Consider the following 13,282-nt stretch of genomic DNA (forward strand, 5'->3'; position numbering starts at 1 on the left):
TGTTTCTACAACTTGATTGGAGTCCACCTGTAGTAAATGCAATTGATTGGACATGATTTGGAAAGGCACAGACCTGTCTATATAAGGTTCCACAGTTGACAGTGCATGTCAGAACAAAAACCAAGCCATAGAGCTCAGAGACAGACACAGATCTGGGGAAGGGTACCAAAAAATGTCTGCAGCATTGAAGGTCCCCAAGAACACAGTGGCCTCCTCATTCTTAAATGGAAGAAGTTTGGAACCATCAAGACTCTTCCTAGAGCTGGCCGCTCGGCCAAACTGAACAATTGGTGGAGGAGGGCCTTGGTCAGAGAGGTGAACAAGAACCCGATGGTCACTCTGACAGAGCTCCAKAGTTCCWCTGTGGAGATGGATGTCCATCTGGAAGGTTCCCCCATCTCTGCAGCACTCCACCAATCAGGCCTTTATGATAGAGTGGCCAGACGGAAACCACTCCTTAGTAAAAGGCACATGACAGCCCGCTTGGAGTTTGCCAAAAGGCACCTAAAGACTCTCAGACCATGAGAAACAAAGATTCTCTAGTCTGATGAAACCAAGATTSAACTCTTTGGCCTCAATGCCAAGCGTCATATCTGGAGGAGACTTGGCACCATCCCTACAGTGAAGCATGGTGGTGGCAGCATCATGCTGTGTTTTTTTTCTTTCAGTGGCAGGTACTGGGAGACTAGTCAGGATTGAGGCAAAGATGAATGGAGCAAAGTACAGAAAGATTCTTGATGAAAACCTGCTCCAGAGCGGAAGGTTCACCTTCCACACAGTACAGCGGGACAAGTCTCTGAATGTCCTTGAGTGGCCCAGCCAGAGCCCGGACTTGAACCCGATCGAACATCTCTGTAGAGACCTGAAAATAGCTGTGCATCAACACTCCCCATCCAACCCGACAGAGCTTGAGAGGATCTGCAGAGAAGAATGGGAGAACTCCCAAAATACAGGTGTGGCAAGCTTGTAGCGTCATACCCAAGAAGACATGACGCTGTAATTGCTGCTAAAGGTGCTTCAACAAAGTACTGAGTAAAGGGTCTGAATACTTATGTAAATGTMATATTTTTGTTTTTAATAAATTAGCAAAAATGTCAACCTGTTTTTGCTTTGTCATTATGGGGTATTGTGTGTAGATTGATGAGGGGAAAAAACWATTTAATCAATTTCAGAATAAGGCTGTAACCTAAGAAAATGTGGAAAAAAGTCAAGGGGTCTGAATACTTTCCGAAGGCACTGTACATCATTTTGCTGAGTCTACCTTTAATACAGGGTTTAATCTAAACGTCAGAAGCTATCGAGTGGAATGATTACTTTCTATGTTATAGAGTGGAATGGTTTTTCTGCAGGTGTATCTTGAGGTAGCTCCTCTCTGAAAACCTCTTCCCGCAGTGCGTACAGGCAAACGGCCTCTCTCCCGTGTGGATCTTCAGGTGCATCTTCAGATGGTCCTGGCGGGAGAACCTCTTCTCACACTGGGGGCAGTTGTAGGGTTTCTCCCCTGTGTGGACTCTCTGGTGCCTCTTCAGGGTGCCAGCTTCGGTGAAGCGCATGTGACACTGGGTACAGCTGAACCGTTTCTCTTTACTATTGCCTGACGTGGCTCCCCCTCCCTGAGCCTGGGCTCTAGCCCTGTCATTTGAGTTCAAAACCTGATGGAAAAGGACGTGGCTGTGTAAATCGGAAGGGCCCATCGATGTGGACACTGGGTCGTGATCCCTGAACAAGTGTAAAGGAGAGTGGGTCGTGACATTTGGATTTGTCTCTAAGCTTTCCCTGTAATCTAAGAAATCTCTGCCCTGTGAGTGTCTGTCTCCTAGGTTACTATCTGCAYTCCATGTGGGAGGAACATCACCCTCCACTTTCATAGTCACTTCATCTACGACCAGACCCTCCCCTTTCTTATCAAGGCACCCTTCAGAGTATACACTACTACTGTAACGGTTCCAGTCCCCTCTAGACAGATCAGTCTGTATCTCTAAACCCAAGGGCATGTTGCCAGGGTCCAGCTCTGTAGAGTAAGAACAAGACGGATCATCACTGCCAGTGTCTAACGATTCCCCAAGCCCACTTGAATGAACCGTCCTCTGGCTTTGGTGAAATACCGGTAAATAGTCTGAGCCGGGGGCAGGAGGACAGCCCAGTCTCCGCTCCCCCAATCTCTCTGGTTCTGATCTGTGGTCAGATCCTGTGTGTAAGAGCCTGTGTGTTACAGTTAAAGTCTTGGTGTCTGTCGCTGACTTGAGAACGGCGTTCTGCGTTCCACTGACCTCCGTGATGCTGTGTCGGGTCCTGGGCTGCGCTGGGGTGGTGGTGGGGTTCTCCGTGGCTACAGGGGGTGCTCCAGACCCTCCAGTCTGGATGTCTTTGCTGTGCCGTGGGTCCTTCTCTGCTTCAGTCCTCTCCTGCTTGACTCCAGGACCTGCAGCCTCTGCATCTGCAGACTGACAAGAAGAGGTTATTATCGGTACAATGTTTGAATTGGATAAGAATGTCGTAAGGAAGTCGTAAGGAACTCCCCTATGGCAGATAAATGAGGACGTACAGTACATGTAAGCAAGTGAATATCTGGGGACACATTTGATTTACAAAGTAACTGTAATTTTTAATGCAACACTATTCCACTGACCTCTATCACGATAACGTGCTGGGTTGAGGTTCCATTCCCCTCATCAACAGTGATTGGTTGGTCATCTCTCCATGTATTGTGTCCTGCTGGCTTCACAAAGCTCCTGTGGCCTTCAGTGAGATGTCCTTCACCTGAGAGAGTGATTGGGGGAAAATAGGTGGTTAGGTTAGCTACTATCTGCTCCACAGTATAGACCCCTTTCTGTGTTTGCAATTTGGTTGCAGAACTCGGGAGTTAGACGAAGTCCATACCTTTTAATTTTGGGGGGGGATTTCAATCTTCAATAGCTCTTCAACAAAGTGTGCAAAGCCTGCCCCAAAAAGTGGATTTTTCTCCATCCTCCCAATATTCATGACAYACTTTGTTTAGGAGCTAGKCTGGGTACCAGTSTTCGTAGCTAACATTTCACGCCTGTCATTTTCCAAAGCTTTCGGACAATCTCAACATTCATTATGCAGACGGATTTACCGCGCAGTTGCTGATTGGTTGTTGGAAACATTCATTTTCCATGACAAGTTATGGAACATGGAGTGCGCACATTTGGCGCAATATTGAATTTGAATTTTAAAAACAATAACAATAAACCTGCTACGCATTGTCTCACGTCAGATGGCGGAATCCAATGCGCTCCGACATAAGACAATGCCTGCGGCTGTAATTTCCTTGTGAGCAGGCAGTGTCAATGCAAGATCATGTTGTCCAAAGATGACTCCGTAATGAGAGAGAGAAATAATGATACGAAAAATATTAGCCTACAAGATTCAATCGAGCTACGTTTGCTTTAATAAGAGGAAAGTAATGTAAAACTGGCACCGGTCTTCATTCCTCGCACTGGTTGATCATCATGACTGGCTTACATTTTTGCAATGTTATGCTCATTTCAGTTCTATTATTTGTCCCTCCTCAYTTGTACTTTCTGAATGGACATTAGAAAAACAGCTCAATGCAGACCAGCAGATCCAGCAAAGTCTTGAAACTGGAGTAGCCTCTCCAAGCCACGGCAGCTGGGTTTCACCGATTAGTTATGGTACGCAAAAAGGAGCAGACATACCGTCTATGTGTGAACTACAGGGCTCTAAATTAGCGTACTGTTAAGGATGCATATCCACTTCCTCGTATCCAAGACACTCTAGATACCCTGTTGGCGGCCAAATGGTTTAGCACTTTGGACTTAGCGTCAGGTTACTGGCAGGTAGAGCTTATTCTCAGCGACGGTAAGGCGGCCGCTTTCTGCAGCAGGAAGGGCCTCTGAGTGGAATGTGATGCATTTTGGGCTCTGCAACGCACCAGCGACGTTTCAATGTCTAATGGACCGCGTCCTGGCCGGAATGCAATGTGAGACCTGCCTAGTATATCTAGATGACATCATCATCCTGGGAAGGGATGTCACAGAGATRCTCCAACGCCTGGCACAAGTGTTCAATCGGCTAAGCCAAACCAACCTGAAATTGAAACCCTCCAAGTGCTGTCTCTTCCGCCGACAAGTAACCTACCTTGGACACATTGTTTCTGAACACGGCATCACCACAGATACCCAGAAAATTCTGAAAGTCCAAGAAATGGACCAGCCTACCAGAGTTTTAGAAGTCCGTCAGTTTGTTGGCCTGGCCTCGTACTACCTACGATTTTGTAAAAGATTTTGCTGCTGCAGCCAAGCCCCTTCATGAGCTTACAAAGAAGCATGCTCATTTCTGGTGGACGCCAGAGTCCCAGGAGGCATCCAAAAAATGAAAGAAGTTACTCACCACCACGCCCGTCTTGGGCTATCCACTCAAGTGGCAACCTCATCCTCGATACAGACGCCAGCAACTTCCGCATTGGAGGCGTCTTGTCCCAAATGCAGGACGGCGATGAAAGCATACTAGCGTATGGGAGCCAGCGGCTGTCTTCCACCGAGCAAAACTATTGTACCACACGGAGGGAGCTACTGGCAGTAGTGGAGTTCACTACACACTTTCRTCAATACCTGCTCAGAAGACCCTTCATTGTGCGAACCGACCACAGCAGCCTTCGGTGGCTCATAAGATGAAGGAACCAGAAGGTCAACTGGCGAGGTGGCTCGAGAARCTTGGAGTATAAMTTCAAGGTCATACATCATCCAGGACGCCACCACAAATGCTGACGTCCTGTCCAGGAGGCCCTGCTGCCAGACTTGCCCTTGCACTTACAGGACCCTATCCAGAACAATGACCGTTTCAGGTACAAGTGCAGTCTGACCGCGGCCCCAGTATAGCTGATTACGCTGTGGAAGCTACTTCTATGGAGCGCCGCTCAGTGGGGGTAGGAGAAGACCCCAGCCTACACTCCCTGGAGATTCTGGAGCTGCMTTYGACGTGGAGTCGKGTCATCGGGACAGTGAAGATGAAATGTCGGACGTGGAAAAGATTAGCCTCACCGACGCAAGTGACACTTCTGTTCCATGGATGGACTACTGAGGAATTACGTCAAGCTCAGATGGCAGACTCTGACATGGGCCCCGTCAAGAGATGGCTCGAGGAAGGACAGGAACAGCCATCGTGGGGGGCTGTGTCGCCTTTCGGGCCAGCGACTGAGGCCTATTGGAACCAGTGGAAGAGACTGTATGTCAAGGACGGCATTCTCTTATGGCGCATCTACTGTACCGAAGGCGCAGTGTTTTACCCACAGATGCTCCTAACTCGTGTATTCCGGACGGACATCATGAAGCAGATGCATGATGGCCCAGTAGGTGGTCACTTTGGCGTGGAACGCACACATCTTGCAGACAAGATACATGTACCAACTGTGCCGCTAAAGCCAGACCTTCGAGGAAACCCCAAGCACCTATGGGCACTGTCCGCGTGAGAGTACCTATGGAGAGGATCGCCATTGATCTCATGGGCCCCATGAACGAGACAGAATGCTACAATCGCTACATATTGGTGGTTCAAGACTATTTCACAAAAGTGGGTGGAAGCCTACCCTCTGCCCAACGATCAAGCCGTGACAGTGGCTGAAGATCTGACAGCTGAATGGGTGTGTCGAGCCCCACAGACACTCCACAGCRATCAAGGCTCCAATTTTGAGTCTGAAGTCTTCCAAATAATGTGGCACAGCGGTCTAAGGCACTGCATCTCAGTGCCAGAGGCGTCACTACAGACCCTGGTTCGATTCCAGGCTGTATCACAACCGGCCGTGATTGGGAGTCCCATAGGGAGGCGCACAATTGGCACAGCGTTGTTAGGGTTTGGCCGGGGTACGCCGTCTTTGTAAATAAGAATTTGTTCTTAACTGACTTGCCTAGTTAAATAAAGGTTAGCCTATAGAGCAACAAAGCACAGCTCAACAGGGTTCACTCCGAACATGATTCTCTTTGGAAGAGAAGTAACAGAACCCATCAACCTGGTGGCTGGCTTGCCACACGATCATGACCACGCCAAGACCCATCCACAGTATGTTGTACATCTACGAGACAGATTGGAACTTGCTCACCAGATTGAAAKGGAAATGCAGGGTCAGTCTGAGGAGCGTGCCAAAAGCAGTATGACAAGAATGTTGCGAGGACACACTATAACGGTGACACAGTATGGTACTTAATTAAAGGAACAAAGCGGTTGCGGGACAAAGTTAGGAAGTTCCAACCATCCTATGAGGATTCTTACTTCATACTGGGACAGCTGGACGACTTGGTTTACCGGCTCCAAAAGAGTACGAGAACAAAGGTGAATGTTGTTCATCACGACAAACTCACGACTCTAGACAACAGCTGGGTGTTCACACACGCCGAAGCGTGGCAACCTGCAGAGGTCTTGACGCCTGATCTGGATGCAGGCCTCCACGACTCCGATCTGGATCTACCCAACCTGTTCATGGACGATCAAAACAGTGAGAAGGACGCAGAGCTTGCTTCTGATACCACTTATTTTGTGAGTGGGTCTGCGACACCAGATGGAGTTCAGTCTAGTGGGGGTAGCATATTGCAACAAGGCCAAGCATAGACTGTTACTCACCCTGCCTTGGGTCAGACACCCAAAGGGAGGCCAAAGAGGAACAAAAGACCACCTAACAGACTAGGTGATTGGGTGGCTCCTTGATTTTGGCGAGAGCTTCTCTGGTGTGATGTGATCACATTGGCTTGTTATAAAAATGCAATAATGGGGAATCCTCTCTTCTCCAGGCACCCAATGTTTATGTTTACAATCAAATGTATTACATCAGAAGGTCCAATGTTTCTAATGAAATGTATTGAAAATGAAATACAGAAATATCTMATTTACATAAGTATTCACACCCCTGAGTCAATACATATCACCTTTGGCAGTGATTACTTACAGCTGTGAGTCTTTCTGGGTAAGTCTCTAAGAGCTTTGCACACCTGGATTGTACAATATTTACACTTAATTTTTTATTATTCAAGCTCTGTCAAGGTGCCCTTCTTTGCGAGGCATTGGAAAACATCCCTGGTCTTTGTGGTTGAATCTGTGTTTGAAATTCACTGCTCAACTGAGGGACCTTACTGATAATTGTTTGTGGGGTACAGAGATGAGGTATTCATTCAAAAACCAGGTTGAACACTTATTGCACACAGAGTGAGTCCATGCAACTAATGTGACTTGATAAGCACATTTGTACTCCTGAACTTATTTAGGCTTACCATAACAAAGGGGTTGAATACTTATTGACTCAAGACATTTCAGCTTTTCGTTTTTTATTAATTTCAACAAAACAAAATCCTCTTTTGACAGTATGGGGTATTGTGTGTGGGCCAGTGACACAAAATCTACATATAATACATTTTAAATTCAGGCTGTAACAAAACCAAATGTGGAAATAGTCAAGGGGTGTGAATACTTTCTGAAGGCACTAATAGCTGAACAGTGAATGCTATTTAAGAGCTATTGAAGACTGAAACCTGAAAATAATAAATAATTCAACAACGAAAAAAGGGGTGGATTTTTCTCCATCCTGATTCAGAATATAGTATTTTCTTAGTTATGGCACGCTTTGTTTAATCCGAAATCGTATTATCTCATGCTTGGTAGCTATTGACGAGAGARAACCAAATATACACSGAATACCCAATATTAAACAAATTTCACCTCGGTCAGTTTTGACACYGTCTAGAATTGGCAAGGATATAAAMCAACACTTCTTAACTTCTTGCAAGAMTTCCAAGTAATCACATCAGAGGACTTATTGCATACTATCCAAACACATGCGCAGAGTGGAACGGGGCTAAATGTACCTCTTGCAATTCCTCTGTATCGGTCGAGGATCTTGACACTTCTGGGACGACTGCCGAGGACGCGCTCTCGCATTGTCCTCTCTGCGCGCTCCCGTGCCACCTTCAGTTCTAGTAGCTGTAGTTTCCTCCGCAATGTCCTGTTTTCTTTCTGGCTTTGTGTTATTTCCAAACGACACACTGCATAGTCGTCGTCTACGAGTTTACAGATCTCTGCCACGGCTGCATTCGCTAGCACCTCCATGATGGAGGCTATTTGCGTGTGAAAAACCATAACGTTACCATTACAGTTAGCCATTGTTAGATAACCTTAGCAGTTAGCGTTRCCTAAATAACACATATCAACCAAGTCCTGTCTCTAACGCGAATTAAAGACTGCCTGTGGTAAGTATGTTTTGCTATGCAATTAAATTAGTCTTATTGAGTTAATAAATGTCGAAATAACTATAAAAACGCTAAGGCGTTCTTGGTCACTGTTCACTTCCGTTTACTTATTTTTCTTCGTGTGGTTTTACGGCAGACTAGACGTGTTGTGTATTGCCGCCTGACAGGTCGGAGAGTGAATTGCACATTTCGTTTACAAAAAAGGTATTGCATAACCACCCAACAAATACAGTGCCTTCAGAAAGTATTCACACCCCTTGACTTTCTCCACAATTTGTTGTAAGTATAAATGTTTTAATTAATAAAAACATTTCAGTGGACTACACACAATACCCCATAATGTCAAAATGGAATTAGGTTTTTAATTTAAAAAAATTATTTTTTACAAATGAATTAAATTAAAAGCTGAAATGTCTAAAGTCAATAAGTATTCAACCCCTTTGTTAAGGCAAGCCTAAATAMGTTCAGGAGTTAAAATGTGCATAACAAGTCACATAGGTTGCATGGACTCACTCTGTGTGCAATCATGTTCAACATGATTTTTGAATAACTACCTCGTTTCTGTACCCAATAYATACAATTATCTGTAAGGTCCCTCAGTCGAGCAGTGAATTTCAACCACAAATTCAACCACAAAGACCAGGGATGTTTTCCAATGCCTTGCATCGAAGATAACTTATTGGTAGATGGGTGAAAAAAATATACATTGAATATCCCTTTGAGCATGGGGAAGTTATTAATTACACTTTGAATGRTGTATCAATACACCGTCACTACAAAAATGTGTCCTTCCTAACTCAGTTGCCGGAGAGGAAGGAAACCGCCAAGGAATTTCACCATGAGGCGAATGGGGATTTTAAAACATTTACAGAGTTTAATGGCTGGAAGAGTAATAACTGAGGATGGATCAACAACATTGTAATTACTCCACAATACTAACCTAAATGACAGAGTGAAAAGAAGGAAGCCTGTACAGAATACAAATATTCCAAAACATGCATCCTGTTTGGAATAAGGCACCAAAGTAAAACTGCTAACAACTTTGTCCTGAATACAAAGCGTTATGTTTGGGGCATATCTAACACAACACATCACTGAGTACCAATTTTCATTATTCAAGCATGGTGGTGGCTGCATTGTGCTATGGATATGCTTGTCGTCGGCAAGGACTAGGGATAAAAAAGAAACGGAAWAGAGCTAAGCACAGGCAAAATCCAAGAGGGAAAAACCTGGTTCAGTCTGCTTTCCAACAAACACTGGGAGACAAATTCACCTTTCAGCAGGACAATAACCTAAAACAAGGCCAAATATACACAATATAATTTACAATGGAGTAGCTTACCAAGATGACATTGAATGATCCTGAGTGGCCTAGATAGTTTTACTAAAATAGGCTTGATCATCTAATCCAAGACTTGAAAATGTCTGTCTAGCAATGATCAACAACCAACTTGATAKWGCTTGAAGAATTTWAAAAAGAATGTGCAAATATTGTACAATCCAGGTGTGGCAAGCTCTTAGAGACATACCCAGAAAGATTCACAGCTGTAATCGTTGCCAAAGGTGATTCTAACATGTATTGACCCGGGTGTGAATACTTATGTAAATTGGATTGTTATATATTTAATTTAATACATTTGCAAACATTTCTAAAAACATGTTCACTTTGTCATTATGGGGTATTGTGTGTAGATGGGGTGAGATTTTGTATTAAAAATATTTAATACATTTTGAATTCAGGCTGTGTTAAACAAAATGTGGAATAAGTCAAGGGGTATGAATACTTTCTGAAGGCACTGTATGTGCCTTATACCGTGTGTATCAAAAAATGTCTGGATGCAATATTCAACACTGAAATCTGTTACTCTCAGGGTTTGATCTAAACATCAGAAGCTATCGAGTAGAATGGTTACTTTCTGTTATAGAGTGGAATGGTTTTTCTGCTGGTGTATCCTGASKTAGCCCCTCTCTGAGAACCTCTTCCAGCAGTGAGTACAGGCGAACGGCGTCTCTCCCGTGTGGATCTTCAGGTGCACATTCAGCTGGTACTGACGGGAGAACCTCTTCTCACACTGGGCAGCTGTAGGGTTTCTCCCCCTGTGTGGACCCTCTGTGCCACCTCAGGTCACCAGCCTGGGCAAAGTGCATGTGACACTGGGTACAGCTAAAAGGTTTCACCCCAGTGTGGACCCTCTGGTGCTTCTTCACATAGTTCGCCTCAGCAAAGTGCTTCCCACACGTGGGGCAGGCATACGGCTTATCTGTGTCCGTCCTCATGCTTGGCCTCCCACGTTGTTACCCAATGACACCAGAGGAGGTAGAAGCAGGAGCCACATTTGAGCACACTCCTTGACATCTAGCCATTGTTTGGGCGTTGTTGGGATTGTGTGCTGTGTTATAGGCTAAGTACCTCTTGTAGAACACCCATCCTGACCCTGTCTGTATTGGTGGGTAACCATGAGGTAACTGAGGAAGGCTAGACCCAGGCCCAGGTCTTCTATGAACCCAGTCACCAGGTAGTATACAAGACCCTGAAGTAGAAGACATACTTTCTGATGGACTACCACCAGGGGGGGACTTCCGTCACTCTCTGTGAAGCTGAAACCCAGGGTGACATGCTCTGTGCATCATCGATACTGTGCTGTTTGTATCATAGGAACAGGAGGTCTCTATCAGCCACAGGATGTGCTCCCTCACTGCACTGAAACTGTGAAGAGAAGGGTCTGGGCTGCAGACTGGATCCCTGACTGGAGCCTCTGTCTTTCTGATGACCACCAGGACTGAGGTTGTTCAGTCCACCTGTCCACTGGTTGTTCTTGCGTGATTGTGGAGTCTTTGTCCCTCGTGTTCTGTCCTGATTCTGAATCAGGAAGGAAGAGTGACAGCTCCTGATCCAGGGCCAGGGTTTGTGACCAGCCACTTCAGAGGTCCAGTCTCTCCAGCCAGCAACACCAGAAATCAGCAGGTCCTCATGGACTGCAGACTATAAACACAAATTGAGCAGAAGAGCATATAAAGGTTTATATAAGAAACTMTTTACTGTACACACAGAAACATGATATTATATTATAAATGGTATTCACAGTCAAACCTATCTCTAAAATACCTAACAATATGGACCCATTGGAGTTTATTATAAAAATKTCCATATCTTTTGATTCACGAATGAAATATAATTATTTGGTTTGACTGAGATAAGGGAAACTCAGTCCCTGCAATGATACAAATATAACCAAATCAGTCAGCACAGTTTTTATTTCAACAAAATTGACATAGTCACATAACCTGAAGTATAGTACTTGTTATGTATCGTTTTGTACAATACAAGTAGAATAACTTCTCACTATGGTAACACTTTACCTTTTCTGTAAAGCTGGTACCCTCGCTTTGATCAAATTCATTTTAGAATACTTTGGGTTCAACATTACATGGATCTTATCTATTTTGTCAAGTGAATTAAGGCACTATCATTATCTCACTATAAAACACCAGTATCAACCTAAAGAGACATAGTTGTCACTCTTCATCAGTGAAGCATTTTTACAGACAGAATCACACCAACCATAACCATATCATCTACTCTGCCTCATCATACTCATTCTTTCCTCAGTTCACCTCATCTAGTTCCCTACTATATCCCAAACCAACAGAGTGAACTACAAACACACTAACTAGTCATTTATTACATGTTACTATACTGTGTGCATTTTCTGTTTGTGTATCCTGAGGTTGCTCCTCTGAGAACCTCTTCCCGCAATGCTTACAGGTGAATGGCCTCTCTCCCGTGTGGACCTTCAGGTGCCTCTTCAGCTGGTGCTGGTGGGAGAACCTCCTCACACTGGGGACAGCTGTAGGTTYTCTCCCCTGTGTGGACCATATGGTGCCTCTTTAGGTTGAACGAGTGGGAGAAACTGGCCTGGCACAGCTGAATGATTTCTCCACCGTGTGCATCCTCTGGTGGATCTCCACCTCTATGGGGAAACTGAASGWCTTCTCACAGAATGAACATGGAAGCGCTTCTCTTAGGCGCTGCCATCTTTACTGATTCTGTCTCTACTACTGTCATTTGTCAATGGGCTTGTGTAGCCATTTGGTGTTGAGGCACTGGCATTGTCTGAGGTCTGCTTTAACATTAGGAGAGTGTGAGAAGGACGAAGTCCAGGGAGTGTCTGTGTTGTCGCAGGGTCCATGTTCCAGTTGATGGATCTTTTAGAAGGCAGGCAGAAGGCAGAACCTGCTAGGGGGTTAACCTGAGGTGCCATCAGTCTCTCTGAATCACAACTATAGGAGCAGGATGGAGCATCGCTAGCCGAGTCTGTGTCTGTTCTCTCCCACCACATACGGACACCTCCCTGTCCCCGCAGACCAAATCTACGCCTCTGCCTGTTCTCAGACAGTTTGCTGTCATGGAGACTAAGATTGGATGTTGTTTTGTGTTTGACTGTCTGTTTCTGGTTAAGAGTATTGTACCGCAGCTCAAAGTTGAGGACGCTGTCCCATCCACTGACCTCCACTATGTCGCCTATGGTCCTGGCCTGCTCAGTGATGTCATCCCCAGAGTCCTTGGCTGCACCTGTCTAGGTCTGGGAATCCAAGTTGGCCACCCAGTCTCCACTATTAGCCTCCAGCCAACCACCTGCAGGAAGATGTTAGAAAATAGACTTTACGAACATGGCAGAGAGAACTCTAGTTTCAAGTTTATACATTATAACATGTGTTTTTGGATGTAAACATAGGTTGTATTGATTTAATTTTATGAATGATGAAAATTCAGACAAATTCCCCATCACTATTCTCATTGAAGATATATTACTGTATGTAGGCTGTATGTATTTCTCCCTTACCTTGCTCCCCCATCTTTAGTCCACTCAGCAGATCAATGGTCTCTGGTTCGTCTTCTATTGTCTCCTCTTTGACTAGYAGCAGATCAGGCTTCCCATCCTCCATGTCTACTAACTGTAAGAGATAGAGTGAGAGGAYGTTGGATCCAGAAATCTGATATGAGCATCTTCTGATTGGGCAATGAGGGATTGCTATGAGTACTATGCAAACATGTTAGTTGATTTGAT

At 45.0% G+C, this 13,282-nt stretch overlaps 3 protein-coding genes and 1 long non-coding RNA gene across 8 annotated transcripts in view; 1 reads left to right on the forward strand and 3 right to left on the reverse strand.

Annotated features, from left to right (window-relative positions):
* Positions 1-13,282, forward strand: part of LOC112067942 (uncharacterized) — a 539,689-nt gene that overhangs the window by 177,036 nt on the left and 349,371 nt on the right. The gene's annotated exons all lie outside the window — the stretch shown is intronic.
* LOC111958455 (uncharacterized) overlaps positions 1-13,282 on the reverse strand; it is a 320,242-nt gene that overhangs the window by 17,106 nt on the left and 289,854 nt on the right. The gene's annotated exons all lie outside the window — the stretch shown is intronic.
* The window catches only part of LOC111958399 (transcriptional repressor RHIT-like), a 35,828-nt gene that overhangs the window by 6,995 nt on the left and 15,551 nt on the right, over positions 1-13,282 (reverse strand). Inside the window, exons 1-3 of one of the 2 annotated variants that reach the window (XM_023979655.2) lie at positions 7,833-8,571; positions 2,630-2,760; positions 2,271-2,444 (exon numbers count right to left, since the gene is read on the reverse strand). In XM_023979655.2, coding sequence (XP_023835423.2) covers positions 2,271-2,444; positions 2,630-2,760; positions 7,833-8,127 — 600 coding nt within the window. In that variant the 5' untranslated portion in view covers positions 8,128-8,571. Of the gene's footprint in view, positions 1-2,270; positions 2,445-2,629; positions 2,761-7,832; positions 8,572-13,282 lie in introns of those variants that run through there. The other variant, XM_070437179.1, reaches the window with a different exon arrangement.
* Positions 8,589-13,165, reverse strand: LOC112067945 (uncharacterized). The gene is made up of 3 exons (XR_002893475.2): positions 13,058-13,165; positions 12,722-12,849; positions 8,589-11,189 (listed from the first exon to the last, which is right to left on the reverse strand). It is a non-coding gene; the product is annotated as an uncharacterized lncRNA (long non-coding RNA).

Source organism: Salvelinus sp. IW2-2015, linkage group LG34 (genome assembly GCF_002910315.2).
Source record: "Salvelinus sp. IW2-2015 linkage group LG34, ASM291031v2, whole genome shotgun sequence".
Lineage (NCBI taxonomy): Eukaryota > Metazoa > Chordata > Actinopteri > Salmoniformes > Salmonidae > Salvelinus > Salvelinus sp. IW2-2015.